The sequence below is a fragment of the Pelophylax lessonae genome (assembly GCF_965119305.1).
Source record: "Pelophylax lessonae genome assembly, chromosome: 4".
Classification (NCBI taxonomy): Eukaryota; Metazoa; Chordata; class Amphibia; order Anura; family Ranidae; genus Pelophylax; species Pelophylax lessonae.
In genome coordinates this window covers 604,062,214-604,080,937 of record NC_138771.1, presented here as the reverse complement: position 1 = coordinate 604,080,937, position 18,724 = coordinate 604,062,214, and the positions used below count along the sequence as shown (strand labels likewise).

Genomic DNA, 18,724 nt, shown 5'->3' with positions numbered 1-18,724 from the left:
TGTACATAAGCCATTGAAATAACATATCTGTCTCGATGTCTTATTTTCGAGTGCTCGTAAATTCCTTACAAGTGGAAGGGAGGCTGGCCAGCAGAAGTATACCTACCAAGGGGTATTATCTTTCAGAACTGGTGTCAGAAGTGGGATGGTAAGTGAGATTTTCTGTCTTATGACACCCTGAATGCGGGCACATTTCAAAATACCCTAGTCCCGGCGTGTCTACGCGCACTTGTTGTTTGCACGATGGGGGTGGAAACGTCTATGTCAGTAACTCTAGGACATGAAACTATTTTGCATACTACTCATTATGTACTACATGCATTAAAACATGTGACTACTCAACACATGACGGCCCAATGAGCATCTGGTTATGAAGTTATTTTGACTTCAACCAGTAACTTGTCTATTAAATATGCTTCCCCAACTTCATGCCCCATAGCTATTCTTAATGGAATGCCAGGTAATAGGGGGGAAGAAGATTCCCGAATCCCCATCAGAAGAACATGACTGTATACAGGTTATTCATGAGGATGCCACACCCAGAGCAGACATGATGCAAGATCCCCAACCAGGTAGTATAGACATTTTTGTAGATGGCTCGTGTACTAGACCAAATGACAACACATACTTAACTGGGTATGCTGTAGTACAACTCCCAGATATTATTTTGGAAGCCTAAGCCATTTGTCATTGTTCAGCACAAGCCGCAAGGTTGATTGCTTTAACCCATGCATGTCAGTTTTTTTTTTAGGGAAAATATGTAAACATTTACACAGATTCTAAATATGCTTTTGGTGTGGTACATGATGTTGCCAAAATCTGGCAAAGAAGAGGGTTTGTAGCAGCTGATGGTAAGGGAATTTCACACGCTTCATTGGTGAATGATTTGTTAGAAGCCATACACAAACCTCGTAATGTTGCAGTGATAAAATGTAAGGCACATACTAATTCGAATGACCCTGTTGCCCTAGGTAATGCTTTGGCTGACAAACTTGCCAAAGAAGTTGATTTTATTGCCCATGCAGGTTTCCTTGCCCCAAGAAATGCTACCTTTGTCCTTCTAGAGCAACCCGCAATTCCAGAACACTAGTTGTTGAAAGAACTACAGTATACAGCCACTAAGGAAGATGTAGAATACTGGAAAAAGAAAGGTTTTTCCTTAGACCAAAATGGTCTTATGACAAAAGAGGGGATGATAGACTTTCTACAACATAGTGCATCTATCGTTATAGCGCAGTTTCATAGTATATGACACAGAGGACAACAGTTAACAATACAAGAATTGAAGAAAAAGTTTTGCATTAAAAATATCAAACACAGAGTCCAGGACCAGTTGTGTAGATGCATAACATGTATTAGGAACTATACACAGGGTACTCAACATGTAAAAACATGATCATTTGCCGCCACCCCACAGTCCATTTCAAGAACTGCAGATTTTACACACATGCCTAAAGGTAGCAGGAATAGAACAAAGTATCTGCTAGTTATAGTAGATAAATTTAGTAAGTGGCCAGAAGCTTTTGAAACTCATAAAGAAGACGCACCTACAGTAGCCAAAATTTTGTGTAAAGAAATAATCCTAAGGTGGGGTTGCCCATTAACCATTGATTCGGACAAAGGTCTTGCATTCACTTCTAAAATTTTGCAACATATTGCTAAATTAATGGTGAATAATTGGAAGTTTCATATTCCATACCATCCTCAGAGTTCTGGGGTGGTGGAAAGAATGAACTGTACAATTAAAGAAAACATTTTGAAAAGCTACAGGAGGCACTTATGTTAGGTGGGAGGCATACTTGCCAGCAGTACTGGCAGAAATAAGGATGACTCCTAACAAAACCACTAAAATGTCTCCTTTTGAAATTTTGATGGGAAGACCCTTTCCCACACCTTGGACAAGATGGTTCAATGGTATTAATGCCAGGTGATTTGGAGCTGATTCAGGAAGAGTATGTTGTAAATCTTATGCGACTTTTGAATGACATCTACGGTGATGTGTCTCTTTCGTTTCCTATTCCTTCACAGGAACCGACACATCCATTTTAACCAGGAGACGAGTAGTAGTTAAAGCACTCCACAAGCACAAGGGTTCAGATCCACCATATGGGGAGCCAACTGTTGTGACTGCTGTAACAAGAACTGCAATCTGAACGGCCGATTTTCAAGCCTGGAGTCATGCTTCAAGGGTGAAAAAGGTCCCAGAGGATCCTAGGATACAAGGCACAGACAAAGAGGGTGAAGTAGGTGTAGAAATCCCTGAAGTAGATGAACAAGAGAGTAAAGGAGGTGCACAAGTCTCTGAAACAGACGAATCAAAAGACACAGGGCAAGATGTCGATTCTCAGTCCCCAGACATCTTAGAGGTTTTTCCTATTGATAGGCTTTCTCTCACTGACAGTTTTCTTGCCGGTATGGGTGATTAGTACCTGTTACTATCATCCACAGGACTTACCTTTCTGTCCAAGAACTGTGCAATACAACGGGACTCACTATGGACCAGCAAGAGACTTAACATCAGTAGAGACCACATCTCCTACTGATAAGATGTTGTTGTTACAATTCAAATATAGCTATGCACAAAAGTCAAGGTATGATAAATGTTTTTTATATGGCACCCCGGCAGTAAGTATACAAGACATATCAGGAGTCCAGGGAAATGAATCAATTTCCTTTCCTATAATTACTCAAATTTACCCCCCCCCCCCCCCAAGCTGGTGTTTTAGACTAGGTAACGAGTCAAATAGGAGAGAGCAAATGTTTCAGAAGTCACAGTTCGACATATCTTCAAGCCCGGACCTATCTTCTATGTTTAATATTTCTAGCAAAGACTTACATGCCACAACTTGGTCCATAATGAACGAAACACACCCACTACATAAATAAACTGGTAGGGTTTTGTCAATACTTACTTTATCTAGTTATTCTGAACAAGTAAAAAAGGCACTTGCTTGCATCCTTTCACATTAGGTAATAGTTTGTTTATCTATCGTAGTAAGGTATGTTACCCATAGATCCCTATACAAGAGAGAGGATGGTGCTATCTGGCCTTTCTGGTTCCAGTTATGGAGATAATTGGGAGTGGGGGTCCTCGCCATGTATTACAAGCAAGTAAACATCCAAAATATTCCCTTAAACATGTAAATAGGAGAGAGCTCTTTAATAAAGGGGACATGGCATGGTCATGGTTCCGATCATGGACTGGATGGGGAATTGAGTTAATGAAAAGATTAAACAAGTGTTCAGTTATAATGGATGAGGTATTAAATAAAACGTCAGCTGACTTAGCCCTACTTAATTGGGAACAAAGGGCCTTACGGAAACAGTTAATGTTACATAAGCTGGCAATTGAATCTTTGGGAGCTGCACTTACTGGTCTCTGTGAAGTAACAGAAGATTATGAGTGTTGTACATGGATTCATAATAGAAGCATGAAAGTGCCTGATTATTATGAAGTAATTGATCAACAGCGAAAGGAGGTAGCAGGACTTCAGGCAGAAGCCAGGAAAAATGTTAATGATGGGTGGAATCCTTTTAAGGCACTGTGAAGTTTTGGAGATTTTTTTGGGTCTGTACTATCATGGTTTAGACAAGCTGGAATGTTAATTTTAATGCAACACAATGCAACACAAGATGATGCATATTGGAGACAAGATTTATAGTTGACACTTATGTGACAAATGGGAGGGAATATTGGAATTATGTTTTATTTAAATGTTATATAGTCATGCTTAATTAAATGATCGGAGTTATGTTTTAACTTTTTATTTTTACTGAAAATCTCTCTCTTTGTAACCTAGACATTTTTTTCTGTCAAGGATGTAAATTTCCTTCCATTAATTCTGAGTTGTGAGAATATTTTTTGGTCGCACAGTATTTTGCTATTCTGAGATGTTTCTTTTCTGAGTTTGCTTTCCTGTTATGTATACATCTGTTTCCTACTCTGTATATGTTATGTCCATTGTGCTTAAATATTATATGTATGATTTTAGTTGGTGTGGGAAAATAATGTCACATCCCCTTTATGAATTGTATACAAGCTGTCCTGACCAGAATGCCGTTGAATACAGACTGAAAGACCTGTCTTAGATGTCTTATTTCTGAGCGCTAGTAAATTCTTTACAGGTTGAAGGGAGGCTGGCCAGCAGAAGTATACCTACTAAGAGGTATTACCTTTCAGCCTTGAAAATGTGGGAGATCAATCAGTGAGAATGCTGTTGGATGTCTTTTATTGGCCTCTGGAGGTAAGCTTTCCATGATTTTTTACGGATGTTGATCTGTGTTATCAAGTGTATCATAGTATATACTCTTATCCATAGGTGCTTTGCCTTGGGACAAGACCACCATATGCGGGATATATCGCTCTCCACCCTACAACTTCGAAAGCATTAAGATGGCCAAGTATGGATACGTTTAGCTATTCATGCTGGTGTGAAGTACCAGCGAGAGTGTACTTTATATGAATTTTCTAAGGCCTGAATGTTAGAGCAACATTTAGAGGTTGCTTGCCAAATTCACGCCCAGATCTCCGAGGCTAAGGTCTCATTGAAACCTTACTGCCATCTGTCACAGTAAAGCGGTGTTTGCTCAAAAGTATTTCCCAGGATTGAAGCATAGATTAGGGATAAGACTTCCTTTGTGGTTGAAGCTGTTCTACATAGGGAATCAAAACTTGTAAGAGATTAAGGAGAGGTGTGATTCCTCACCAGGGACTTTACAAAGTGTTGTAGTTGCAAGTAATGCAAGAACTCCCTCGGGGGGACTTGATGAGACTCTCTGTGTTTGCATGAGCGTACCACCTAGACCGTTAATAAGAAATATGCTGTTACCAAACCATTCAAGATCCACCAGGTAAACACATGTTTCTCCGTCACACCCAGGGGGAACAATGGATAGTCGAACAATTGAAGTAAAGGTAAGTAAGGAGATATTACCCTTGCCAAATATTTCACAGAATCCCAAATATTTAGTGTAAGTACTAATATGGGGTTGATGGATTTAGGCCAAGGGGGTAGTCAGCAGAATAGGATGTACATGTAGTGCATGAAGCATAGCCCAGAGGGGTAGGTGTTGATTAGAAAATAGTTGGATCAACCGGCTTTGGGCTGCTGTATAACAGTGTATGTTAGGTATTTCAAAGCAACCTTCAGCTTTAGCTCTATAGAGCAAGTGGCGATTCAACCAGGGTCTTGTGGAGTTCCACACAAAGTTCAAAACCTGTGTTTGTAGTATAAGTAAGATGTGGGATAGAAATCAAATTTTGGGCAAATATGTCATCTTAATGGCATGAGCTTGGCCAAAGCAAAAAAGAGTCATGTCGTTCCAGGAGGAAAGCAAGCCTCTGGGGTGTTTAAGTTGAGGAGGGATGATGTTAGTTCAGTACAGAGGGTCGTAGTCAGGAGTGAGCACAATTCCCAGCTGGGAACCATTGAAATGGAACTGGGCTTGAACCGATTAAAGGGCAGTGGGCGGGAGTAGACCATTCATGGTGGTGGGCTTAGAAAGGTTACAAGAAGGCCTGATAAAGTATTGAATTAGGAAAGGAGTAAAGGTTGGGAAGAGATACCGTATATGCAGAGAGGTAGGGTATAGTAAAATATCACCTGCGAAGAGGGCAGCTATATGATGGACTACAGCAATTTTAAGACCCTTAATATCCAGGTATCAGCTAATGTGAACCATAAGGGGCTCTAGTGTCAATATAAAAAGAAAAGGGCATAGCAGACAGCCTTGGTGTGTGCCGCTGCGGATTGGAAATGGTTGAGATTCGATGCCGTAGTGTCGCATGGTTGCTGATAGAGTGTCCTAGATTGCCTTGATCCATTGTAGGAAATCTGTGCCTGAGCTCCATCTGTGTAAGGTTTGATGCAAACATGACCAAGATAGCGTACCGTAGATATATTTTCATGCTAAGTACATTCAAGCTTAGTAATGGGTCAGTATAACACTTTCAGGTATGAATTACCTCTCATAGAGATCACAGTACTCCTCCTGACAAGGCCTTCATCTGTTTTTCCCCAGAAGGACCACACCTTTTTTGATCAGGCCTCATCCAGGGTCATCATCTACTTCCTGGATTGAGATGATGAGTCAGAAATGATACAATCATGTAATCATGTAAATCCTGGTGCCTGTACAGTTTTTTGGTTATGTTTAGAGTTGAGCGGACACCTGGATGTCCGTGTTCGGGGGGTTTGGCCGAACTTTAAAAAAAAGTCCGGGTCAGTGTCCCGGACTTTTGCCGAACTTTTCCCGGACACCGAACCCCATTGAAGTCAATGGGGACCCGAACTTTCAGGCACTAAAATGGCTCTAAAACACCAATGGAAAGGGCTAGAGTGCTGCAAATGGCAGCAAAACGTAGTTAAGAGCATGGCAAGTGCTCTGCAAACAAATGTGGACAAAAAAATGTCTGACACAGATTAGCCTTAAGGTGAGCAGCCTCTTGAGCAGCAATACACAGTGGAGCTGAAGTTGCACTGACATGCGGCTTTGAAATTGTGCGATTTCAAGTGAAGTCACGCAAATTTCAAAGTCGGATTAGGTGAGAACGGGGGCCTAACTTCAGGATAAGCAAATATTGTCTAAGTACACAAGTCATATATATTACCACTCCTGTGCAGAAGCTTCCTGTAATAAAGACCAGTCACTGCTGCTTTCTCTCTTTGTACAGAGAGGTCTGGTATCCGCCACCCTGTAGTGAGTTGACCTTCTGGGCCCGTCCCATAGCAATGCAATGTCCAGCACAGTGATGATGTCACCACTACTTTACAAAGAAATAACTGGATTTACACAGAGTAGATTTGTATCCTTTGTGGATATTGAAGAATATATTTAAATTATGTTTTTTGTGCCTAGCGTTTGGCATTAAATTGCCCTTAGCCAGTGTGTTTTTTTAGTGGGAACGTGGGGAACGTGGGTTCCGGTACCTCCAACACTGAATGTATGTAATGGTAAGGGGTGCTTGGGTGTGATGGAGGGTCTATGGATGCTGGCTGCTGGGGGATCTATTGTTGCTGGAGGGGATTTATGTTTGTGTGCCAGTGTCCTGCCAAAAACTCCAACTCGCCAAAATCTCCATTCACTTCTGGTGACTGTACAGCAGCAATAATTGGAGATTTGGACAATTTTCTGTTTTCACAGACCAACGACCGCCTGTACACTATGGTACATGGTGAGTTGCCTGTTTTCAAAGAACACCGGATAAGGAGGAAAAAAGTTGTTGCCGCCTTGGAGGTGGCCATGTTTTTTGGTAAGTAGAGGGCGGACTAACAATGTCCACTCATTATAGCATATACCATAGTGTATAGGCTGGCAGTGGTCTATGAAAACAGCAACTTGCTCAAATCTCCAATTGTTACTGAGATTTTGGTGAATTGGAGTTTTCGGCAGAACACCGGTCTATTTTTACTGGTGGGGGATCCTTTGTTGCTGGGGGTCAATTGTTACTGGAAGGGATCTAGTGTAGATGAAGGGGTCTATTGTTGCTGGAAAGTCTATTGGCATTGGCTGCTGGGAGATCTGTTGTTGTTGCAGGGGGGTCTATTGTTGCTGAGGTGGTATTTTGTTGCCAGGGTCCATTGTTGCTGGTGGGGTCCATTTTATTTGCTTTTTATGTTGATATTTACAAATTACTTAGCAATACAATATTATACTTGTCTCTGTATTCTCTAAAAGGGGCAGTACTGGAAGGTGGGAAGGAACCAAGGGTCGATGCTTGGAGTTGGGTAGGGAACGGAGACACGAAATGACTCAGAAGGGGGGAAGCTCCTGCAACTTTTCTCTGAGAAAAAAAATAAAGCCCTGCCCTTAGCCCTTGTAAGTATAATACCAGAATCAGGTAAGGCCAATTACATGATGTCTATGTTCCTTAGCAGAGACGCGGTGGCATTCAGTCTGCAGATGGTCTGCACACCCTGAGCTGACTCTCAGGTCGCATCTCTCTGGTTTAAGTGTCATTAAGAGCCTCTCACGGTGCCGAGCTTCATTGTCCTGCCTGCTTGTTACACAAAGAATAATGCTAATTAGCCCAAACAAAACTGTTCAGTTGACGCTGCTGCTTTGGCCCCTCTCTAATTGTCAGGCCTTTCATGCTGCACTATAACGCAGCAATTTCATATCTAATTACTTCATTAAAATATCGAATGGTGATTATGCAACAGGGCACAGAGTAGCGGACTCATGAATGCGGTAGCGCTATTTCAGAGTTGAATGGAAGCCAGCTGGGTGGAAAAGCTATTCAGTACGCCGACTACAGTAATGTTTTCGCTTGCAGTGACGTTTGATTAGCATTGCAAATTTCTCAGCAAATTAAAAAAACAAGATGGATTTCTAAAGCCATGAATTCTACCGCAGCTTAGGATCTGGCTGAAAGGTGGGGTATGAATGGCCATCATGAGATGGAGAATGCTTCATAAATTGCTCTTTGCTGCAAGTCAGGATTATTCAAGTTAAAGGTGCAAAGAGCAAAGCGATAAGTACCAAGTGCTGCACCCAAAAGAACCGATCAGAAGTCACTTAGTCCTGGTACAACTGCAGGAATGGGGTTGCTATGGGTTACAGAAGTTTTCACTTATCAAACTTTGTTGACCAAGGCATTTAGAATTTGTCTTTCCTACCAAAAAATTTGAGAGATGAGATATTGGTGTGTGATGGAACACTGTCCTTTGTCTTTCTGCCCCCCAACAGGGTGACTAAGGGGTGGTATGCATTCAGTGAGATTGATTCAAGACAGAAAAACCAGAGTTTTAATATTCCAACTGCAATGGTTTACTGCATAAACTGTTATCAGTGGTGCTACATTTCCAACTGCAATGCAAAAATGGCAGTTGCAAAGGGTTAAGGGTCTCATTACAACTGATTCAGTTCCCCCTACCACAGGATGACACCACCCAGGAGAAACTATGTGAAATGGTGTCTGTCCCTTCAACCACAGGGTAACACCACCCAGGAGGAGCTGTATAGATTGAAGTCTGTCCCTCCTACCACAGGGTGACATCACCCAGAAGGAGCTATGTGACACAGAGTCTATCCTTCCTACCACAGGGTGACACCACCCAGGAGGAGCTTTGTGGAATGGAGTCTGTCCCTCCTACCACAGGGTGACAACACCCAGGAGGAGCATCATGGAATGGAGTCTGTTCCCTTCTACCACAGAGTGACACCACCCAGGAGGAGCTGTGTGGAATGGAGTCTGTCCCTCCTACCACACGGTGACACCACCTAGGAGGAGCTGTATGGAATGAAGTCTGTTCCTCCTACCACAAAGTGACACCACCCAGGAGGAGTTATGTGGCAAGGAGTCTGTACTCCCTACACAGAGTGACTTAGACAGGAGGAGTTGCGTGGAATGGAGTCTGTCCCTCCTACCACAGGGTGACAACACCAAGAAGGAGCTGCATGGAATGGAGTCTGTCCCTCCTACCACAGGGTGACAACACCAAGGAGGAGCTGTGTGGAATGGAGTCTGTCCCTCCTACTACAGGGTGACACCACCCAGGAGGAGTTGTGTAGAATGGAGTCTATCCCTCTTACTACAGGGTGACACCACCCAGGAGAAGCTGTGTGGAATGGAGTCTATCCCTCCCACCACATGGTGACACCACCTAGGATGAGCTGTGTGGAATGGAGTCTATCCCTCCCACCACATGGTGACACCACCTAGGATGAGCTGTGTGGAATGGGTGGCACCTCAGGGTGGCACCATCCAGGAGGAACTATGTGACATGAAGTCGGTTTCTCTTTTCCACTAGCTTTCGGTACAGTCCAGGTCCCATGTTCTAGCAAAAAAAGCCCACCTCTTTTTGGACATTTGCCAAGCCTGTTTGATAGAGCAAGAGGCCGAATTTAACAAAAAATCTGAAAGAATAACTGAAAGCAAACATGAAGTTCTCACTTTTTGGAAAAAAAAAAACATGAAGTTTCACTTTTTGTCTTGCACTGAATTCCTGAGGGCTACAACATTGCCAACTAGCTATACGCTGGTGGTGTGAAGCATCTGAGGTTTTTTCATGGATCAAAACAATGCCCACACTGGGCTATACCAACCAACCAGTAATAAGCTTAGAGAAAAAATTATTTTTTTTATTAGAAGAAAGAAAGATTTTTGTTTGATTGATTAATATGAGCTACTGCACTCTGGGCTTCCTTGTCTGGCAGAAGAACTGTGTTGTAACTATTCAGATTAGAATTGTCTTTTTATTTCCTCTACAAGTTTGGAATTGAAAAGAAGAATCTCCGAATCTGCCATAACATGTCACAATATGATCGTCAATCTCATTTCGATTTACCAGCAATCTCCAGAATGACAGCCTACCCAAATAATCCATTTGATTGATAGGCCCTCAAAGTACTTAAGGTCTCCTTCACACCCTTGCGTTTCACATGTCCTGCAACGGAAGATCACAGTGCTAAAAGCGCATGAAAACTAGTAACCATTATAGTCTGCAAAACTCTTCACATCTGTGCATTGTGTTGGATGGCTGTGCATTATGTTTTTGAAAAATCCTACTTTCTGCATCTTTCGTGCATTTTGGTAAAAACTCATGCTACATTAATGTGAATACCAAAGCATGGGGATATCATTTCAATTCACATGTCCATATGTACCAAGTTATGAAAACACATGTAAAATGCATACAAAGCCCACGTAAAACATGTCTTACATTGCATTAAATTTTAATGCAATACATAAAAAATTCTCTAAAATGCATTTTGTGCCCTAAGGAATACATGTGCATTTTCAAAAGCGATGGTGTGATTGGGCTTTAAAAGGTTCACACGCCTCTGTGTGTGCCAGGACATGTGCCTGAATGTGAATTTTACATGTGTTAAGGTGCGGCTAGTTTGGTCACCCCAACACACCTCAATTGCATGAACTTGCATGAACTTTTTATTTTTTTTTAAACGTGCCACATCAAAATGCATGGCACCTTGTTACCCTATGTTTTGGCATGTTATAATTGCAAGCGTGTTAGCAAGGCACGCTGGTGTGCCATTATAGCGAAACTAAAGTAACAGATCGAAAATTGCATGCAGGCAGGCTATTTATTGCAGAAAAGACATGTTATGTGTCTCTTGCGATTACACAAACTTACCTGCCGGTTTGCAATCTTCTGTAGAAGGTTCACTGAACTGCGCATGCACAGCTCAGTTTACATTCTCAGCACAGTGTCTTGATGCCAATATATGTAAACTCCTGTGCATGTGCGGGAGTTACGTCATCTCAGGTCAGCCAACAATCAGAACCCAGAAGAAGCAGGAGAGAATATGTCAGTATCAACAAGGGATCTCACAGCCAATGGATCACTGGAGAGGAGGTATTTGCAGAGGTTTTTTGGCTTTAAGACTGAATTACACCACAACATGCCTGCAAGAATGACACATGCTGTCATGCAAATTCACGCGCATTCCCCTAGTGCACAGATATGAACGTGGGCTTAAAGTGGAGCTCCACCCAAAAGGGGAAGTACTGCTTTAAGTCCTCCTCCCCCTCTCCTCCTTCAATGATGACATGTTTAGGGGATGGGGGAGACAGGAACTGGATTTTGGCAGGTACCAGCTCCCAATTCCGCTCCGATCGCCTAGGCGATTGGAAGGGGAAGTTCTTCTCCTCCCCCTCCCTTCCTGCAGTCTACTGGGACACGTGACAGGTCCCAGAAGACTACAAGACCATTCACAATGAGCTCACAATGACTTGTGCATGAGCGGTAGGCACCCGGTTCTGAACCCACGAGCTGTCACAGCCGGGTGCCCACACTTAAGATGCCAGCGCCGAAGACAAAAGATGAGATGTCAGAACGGCTGGGGTGAGCCCATCACTGGATCAGGAGTGGCGGTTTATTAAAAGTCAGAAGTTACAGTTTTTGTAGCTGTTGACTTTTGATTTTTACACAGGAGCCTGGAGCCTGTTCTTAAAATTGCAAAAGGTGTGGCCAAGCTTGATATACATCAAGGCCAGTTTCACACCTATGCAGGTCGCGGTTGATGCGTTTTCCGGGTGCATTTTTGATGCTTTCTTAATGCGTTTTTGATGCGTTCTTGGAAGGTGTCTGTTATCTTGTGGGATACATCAGAAAAAACGCAAGCATGGCGTTTCTGATGCATTTTTTATTGCATTTGCATTGAAGTCTACGGAACCACAAACGCAACTTGCTGTGGAAAAAGTATTTTCTGACCCTTTCCAAAAAAATGCACAAGTGGAAAACGCACATATGTGAACGTGACCCATAGGTAACCATGTTAAATGGACTGTAGTTCATTTCTGCAATACTGAAAACGCACTGAAAAACGCATAGGTGTGAACCAGGCCTAAGATATTGCAACCTGCATGGTGCAGTAATTCACATCAACCAATCATGAGTAATTGTGAGTCAACTATACATTAAGCTGATTTTTTACTATGGAAAACCGCACTCCACATGTCATTGTTGCCCTCTGCGCTGCGGTACCAAATAAATGTAATTTATAGTTCGAGTATGTTGATAAATGAGACACCTTGGCCTCTACATAACCCTAACAAAGATCAAAAGACATGATATACTGAAACCCCATCAACCAATCACAAAAATCAGTTCAATGCAGACGAAACAAAGGTGATTTCCAATTCCTCAACAAGAGTGTCTGCACTCAACCATAATGTATGCATTTACTCATTTGGTCATATCCAACTCTTGGTGATTCTATGGGCCAGCTGTCTGATACCCTTGATCCTTTACCATAGAATTTTCCTGCAATTTTTTTTTTTTTTTTAAGAGTTAGGCCAATGGGTCTTTCCTTAACCCTGACCCCTATTGCTTGGCTTGGGACCCACATGCAGAATGTGATAGCACATGTACATAGTCAATTACCCTGCCAAGATGTCTTTGGAATGTGGGGAGAAACTCATGCAAACACTGGAAGAACATCCAAAAAGATAGTGTCCTGGGTGAGATTCAAACCAAGGACCCCAGTTCAAGGCAGAAGGCCCATCACTAAGCCATTGTGTTGCCCCCTTTGCACATTGATCGTGGGTCATCTTTGAAATGTATTGAAGGGGGTTCTGGTACATGCCACATACTGGAAAACAACAAGAGAAGGGCGCACCGACCTTGTGCATTACCACTTAAAAGTTTATTAAAATCAAAGAAGGGTAGCGTACAATATACTCACAAACGTAGCATATGAACAAGCATATAGGAAATGGGCACCGCTCGCTTCCAGGACACTTCTCTACTGCTGGATAGCGTGATGGCGTCCTCAAAACCTGATGTGGCTTACGCGTTTCGAGGGAGGACCCTCTTCCTCAGAGCCAAAATCGCAGTTTGTGAGTATATTGTACGCTACCCTTCTTTGATTTTAATAAACTTTTAAGTGGTAATGCACAAGGTCGGTGCGCCCTTCTCTTGTGGTTTTCTTGTAGTGCCTTTTGGATACCCTTGGTCCTGAGGGGGGCAGCAAGACCACTTAATTTGTGTCAGAAAACCGCCTAGAAGATTCCCCTTCCCGCATACCACTCGAGCGCAGGAGAGATATTGTTGATTTTTGGAAAACATGCCACATACTGCCTGAAGGCCACACATTGTATCAGGGTATCTTCACCATCTGCACAGTGTGGCTACTGTGGAGATAACTGATATTTTTAGTGGTTTGGGTGGAAGCGCGTCCACCATGGGCAAAGACTGCAAAAGCATTCAGGCCTCGCATGTTTCTCAGTCAGGTGTTCCTTTATAACATTATCTTTCTATTTCATCCACAGATTGTCTCAAAGCGTTCAGTTTGTGAACCCTACCTCCTCTGTCATCAACATCTTTCTATCCCAGACCAAATCTCGCAGTGCCACATGATATATTTTCGCCATAACATCATCCCTACCCCTACTCCATCATGATCTCCCGATATATGTGACCCCCATTCTCAATTCCCCTCACACCATATATCACAATGACAACCTCCGCCCACAAGACCGTGCATTCAAATCTCCTCTCTCCATCTTGCCGTCTCACAATGTCACCCTCACTCCTGCCTCCGTGTCTCACAAATTCCCTCCTAATCCATCTCCACCTGTCTCGTTTCTCGCCATTCCCTCTTCTCCTCTATCGCTATGTATCTCATTACCATCTCCATCATCCATCTCTCTGTCAGCAACGTCCCTCCTGCCACCCCCAGGCCATAATGACACTTGCCGCTGCTAAAAAAAAACCAACAATCTTTTTCTTGGGTTAAGGTATTTTTATACCTGAGGTCATTATCAGAGCAATGGTTGACCATCGTCTTTGGATGATGGACTACCAAGGGGCCCCCGAAATGGTCATGGGCCTGTAGGTGTAGCTCTGTCTGCCTTCACCTAATGATTGCTAATGAGGACACCGGCCTTTTTCTTTTGTTTTTTTTGTGAGAAATGAATTTCCAGCAGCCATTTTTGTTTATTATGTCTATTGTCGGGGGGTAGCATGTGAGCGTGGTACGTGAATCGGAGGGCTAAGTGTGAAAGTGGAGTGTCAGACAGAGGACGGATTGTGTCTGAGAGAAAGGAGTGGATACTGCAGAGAAAACAGGGAGGAGGGGTGGAGGCTGAGGAGAGAATGGAGCCTTTCAGGAGATGCGTGCCACTGACAGAATATGACACAAGGTGAACTGTCAAGGGCCAGTTGTGGCTCCGGCACAGGAAATGGAGAGTGTTTGCTATAGCACCGAGGATAGTCAGCAGATGCAAAGGGTAGCATGGCCTTTGATTAGATAACCCTTGGCCTAAACTGGCCTCATTGCCCATAGCAACCACGTATCTGCTGCCATTGTAGGAATGTGTACACATGATGGGTTGCTATGGGTAACTTAGTCTTCTTCCTTCCTGTGTTTATATATCCAGATGCAAGGGCGTGCGGTAACCCATGGCAACCATCCATTGGGCTGCCAACCATTCACTCACACTACTGAAAGATTCTCTGCAACTTCTACCAGGTGTAAAAGCCCTCCATGTGCAGCAGTGTGTAACAAAGGGCACAATGCACGTTCACTCACTATAGCACTCCGAAAAGCGCATACTGCTGTAAAGCACGCAGGCCAATCAGAATGCATCTTTCACCTGTGTGGCTTAAAGAAATGAAGATTTGGTTGCTATGGGTTATTGTGCTTGGTCATCACTTCTTGGTCAACCGAACCTGTGCAGCACAGGGGAATATATGCCAGCCAGAGCATGACACCGGACAGCGTTGTCAGAGCCAGTGTGAAAAATAGATGACAACCAGTCAGAATGCATCTATCACCGGTGGGCTTAAAGAAATGGAGATGCGGTTGCTATGGGTAACTGTGCTTGGTCATCCCTGTTTGGTCAACCGAAGCTGTGCAGCACAGGGCAGATGGCATGACACATGCGACAATGTGTGTTGGGAGACTGTGGGGTCGATTTACTAAAACTGGAGAATGGAAAATCTGGTGCAGCTGTGCATGGTAGCCAATCAGCTTCTAACTTCAGCTTGTTCAATTAAGCTTTGACAATAAAACCTGGAAGCTGATTGCTTTCTTTGCAGAGCTGCACCAGATTTTTGCACTGTTCAGCATTAGTAAATCAACCCCAGGCAGTAAGAAGACAAGGTTATCATTTGCACAGTGCAGTAACTCATACCAACCAATTGGATTTTGGTTAAGATATGATCGATGAATGAAAGATGATTTCTGATTGGCAGCTATGGGTTGCCGTACTGTGCTCACTGCCTTATCGAACAAGACCTTAAAGTCAGTTAGTATGGGGAAATAGGGTACCCAGTGTTGCAGAGGACACTATATATATATCTATATAGATATATATATATCTATATAGATATATATCTATATAGATATATATATATTTAATGGAATCAATTTTCACAGCTTTCTTGGAAGAATCCTCAGTGAAAGTTTGGAGAAAACCTTTATAAATAGACCCCTATGTGTTTATTATATATTATGGCATGGGCCACCACATAACAAAAAAACCACAACATCAACAGTAACATAGGATGTTCCTCAAATGGAAAGAATGTATAAGACTTTATATATTAAGTTAATATTTAATTTAGCTTAGTACTCAATACATTGCCTATACACATCATATGTCTATCAAGCAGCCATGCCTACATGCACACGCGTGCTCACACGCCCAATCACTGCCATGTCTCTTCTATTGTTCTCAAGAACCTTCTCTCCACCCCCCCCCCCCCCACCACCACCACCACCACCACCATCACCATGTTCCTGTAGGTACCAGCTGCAACTGGGCTGGGTGTTTGTTGTTTTGGTCTGCACATCATCTATCTATCTATCTATCTATCTATCTATCTATCTATCTATCTATCTATCTATCTATCTATCTATCTGTTTCCGATACGTAGTATGACTCTACTGTACCCAAGGACACAGGGCAACCTCCCATTGGAAATGTCTTTTCTTCTTCTGCATTGTAAGACGTAGTCAAGTCCCATATGGGTGTCCCCTGGGAATTGTACCTCCATCCTTCCAGCTTTTTCTATCCACCTTTCCTGCAGAATACAACCCGTCATCTTCATCCTTAACCCCTTCCTGCCATCACACTCGAGGAGACCTCAAACCACCCACCCCACCCCCCTCTCCCCGTTGGGGAATAATATAAAATGGCGGTACTTACAGTCACCATGCTGAGGGAACGTAGGTTGGATGCTGTGGATTTTCGGTTGCGCCTCTCTTGCCGTCGGGATCCCTTCCTCAGCGTCCTGGCGTCCGAGGTGCGCCTGCCCACCCCGCCGCTCCCTTGCCCCTTCCCGGCGGCCGTCACGGGATCGAGACAGGGAACGTTCGTGAAAAAAAAAACAAGATAATAATCAAACGGTACCAAAAAGATTCCTCAGCTTGGCAAAAAATAAAAAAATATAATATATATATTATATGGAAACTGAGAAAAGCATCCAAAGGTGGCTCAAAAATAGGTAGAAAAAAAGGTTCCCAAAAATCAGTAAGGAGAAGGGATGGATAAGCAGTTTAGGGGGGTGGGGGGCCTTTGTCTGGAAAGAAGAGGAGGGGGGGTTGCTAGAATTTGGAGAAAGGGAGTGAGAAAAAAGGGAGGAGGGTAGGGTCCGAGATGATGCTCTGTGTCTTTTCCCAAAGTGTTGACACCTATTCTCCCTTCATGTGAACAGTCGGGTCCCCCTCTCCGCACTTATATATGGAAGTGAGGATGGTGCAGCTCTTTCGGCTATTGGCTGCGAAGAGGAGAAGGGGGGAGAGAGGAGGGGGGGAGGAGATGCCTCCGTCCTTCCTCTTTTCTTCTGATTTTTTTTTTCTTTTCTTTGCTCGAGGGCCCCCTGAGAAGAGGGACACGGAGGAGGAGACTGTCACACCTGCCGATCAGCTCTCCTTCTATATGTACTGCCATTCTATCCGATTTAGAATTCAATCTCAGTCCCCCCCCCCCCCAACTCTGGTCCCTGGTCCTCAATGCAGCCTTGTCAGTCACCTCCTCCTCCTCCTCCTCCATCACTTATTCCTCCTCTGCATCCTTCACATCTCCCTGCCCATCCTCCATCCCTCTGCCTTGTCCTCTCTCCAGTCTCCCTCCGGTACCCCTGTCTTGTCTTTGTAGTGTCAGCTCTGAGCAGCCTGGCATGTACTGTGTATGCGACATCTTCCTATGTGTAGCCTAGGAATTCAACCCAAGGTTCATGATGAGAACCGTCTCCTATGTATTATCCATAGATCACAATCTATTACCTACATACAGATAAATCATGTCCTACAGTATCACATCACTGGTCTACAAATATTATATGTTAGATTGTACAAACATGACATCATTATTCTCCAATAAATATTAGATTGTACAAGCATGACATCATTATTCTCCAATAAATGAATGTTAGTTTGTACAAGGATGACATCACTATCTTCCAATAAATATTAGATTGTACAAGGATGACATCACTATCTTCCAATAAATATTAGATTGTACAAGTATGACATCACTATTCTCCAATAAATGTTAGATTGTACAAGGATGACATCACTATTCTCCAATAAATGTTAGATTGTACAAGTATGACATCACTATTCTCGAAAAAATATTAGAATGTACAAGTATGACATCACTATTCTCGAAAAAATATTAGAATGTACAAGTATGACATCGCTATTCTCCAATAAATGTTAGATTGTACAAGTATGACATCACTATTCTCGAAAAAATATTAGAATGTACAAGTATGACATCACTATTCTCGAAAAAATATTAGAATGTACAAGTATGACATCACTATTCTCCAATAAATGTTAGATTGTACAAGCACGACATCATTATTTTCCAATAAATGTTAGATTTTACAAGCAAAGTATCACTATTCTCCAATGTATGTTAGATTGTACAAGCATGACATCACTATTCTCCAATAAACGTTAGATTGTACAAGCATGACATCACTATTCTCCAATAAACGTTAGATTGTACAAGCATGACATCACTATTCTCCAATAAACGTTAGATTGTACAAGCATGACATCACTATTTTCCAATAAATGTTAGGTTGTACAAGCATGACATCACTATTTTCCAATAAATGTTAGGTTGTAAAAGGATGCCACCACTACTCTACAAATAAAGTACATGTTAGGTTTTACAAGCATGACATCACTCTTCTCCAATATATGTTAGGTTGTACAGGAACATCATCACAATTTACCAATGTATGATAGATTGTACAAGGATGACATCACTGTTCTCCAATACATCTTAGATTACACAAGG

General features: G+C 42.8%; 1 protein-coding gene across 5 annotated transcripts in view; it reads right to left on the bottom strand.

Moving 5' to 3' along the window:
* The window catches only part of ELAVL3 (ELAV like RNA binding protein 3), an 88,913-nt gene extending 71,716 nt beyond the window's left edge, over window positions 1-17,197 (bottom strand). Inside the window, exon 1 of one of the 5 annotated variants that reach the window (XM_082254150.1) lies at window positions 16,619-17,197. In XM_082254150.1, the coding sequence (XP_082110276.1) occupies window positions 16,619-16,627 (9 nt within the window). In that variant the 5' untranslated portion in view covers window positions 16,628-17,197. The remainder of the gene's footprint in view (window positions 1-16,618) is intronic. The other 4 variants (XM_082254151.1, XM_082254149.1, XM_082254153.1 and 1 more) reach the window with 4 other exon arrangements.
* Window positions 17,198-18,724: the final 1,527 nt, after the last annotated feature.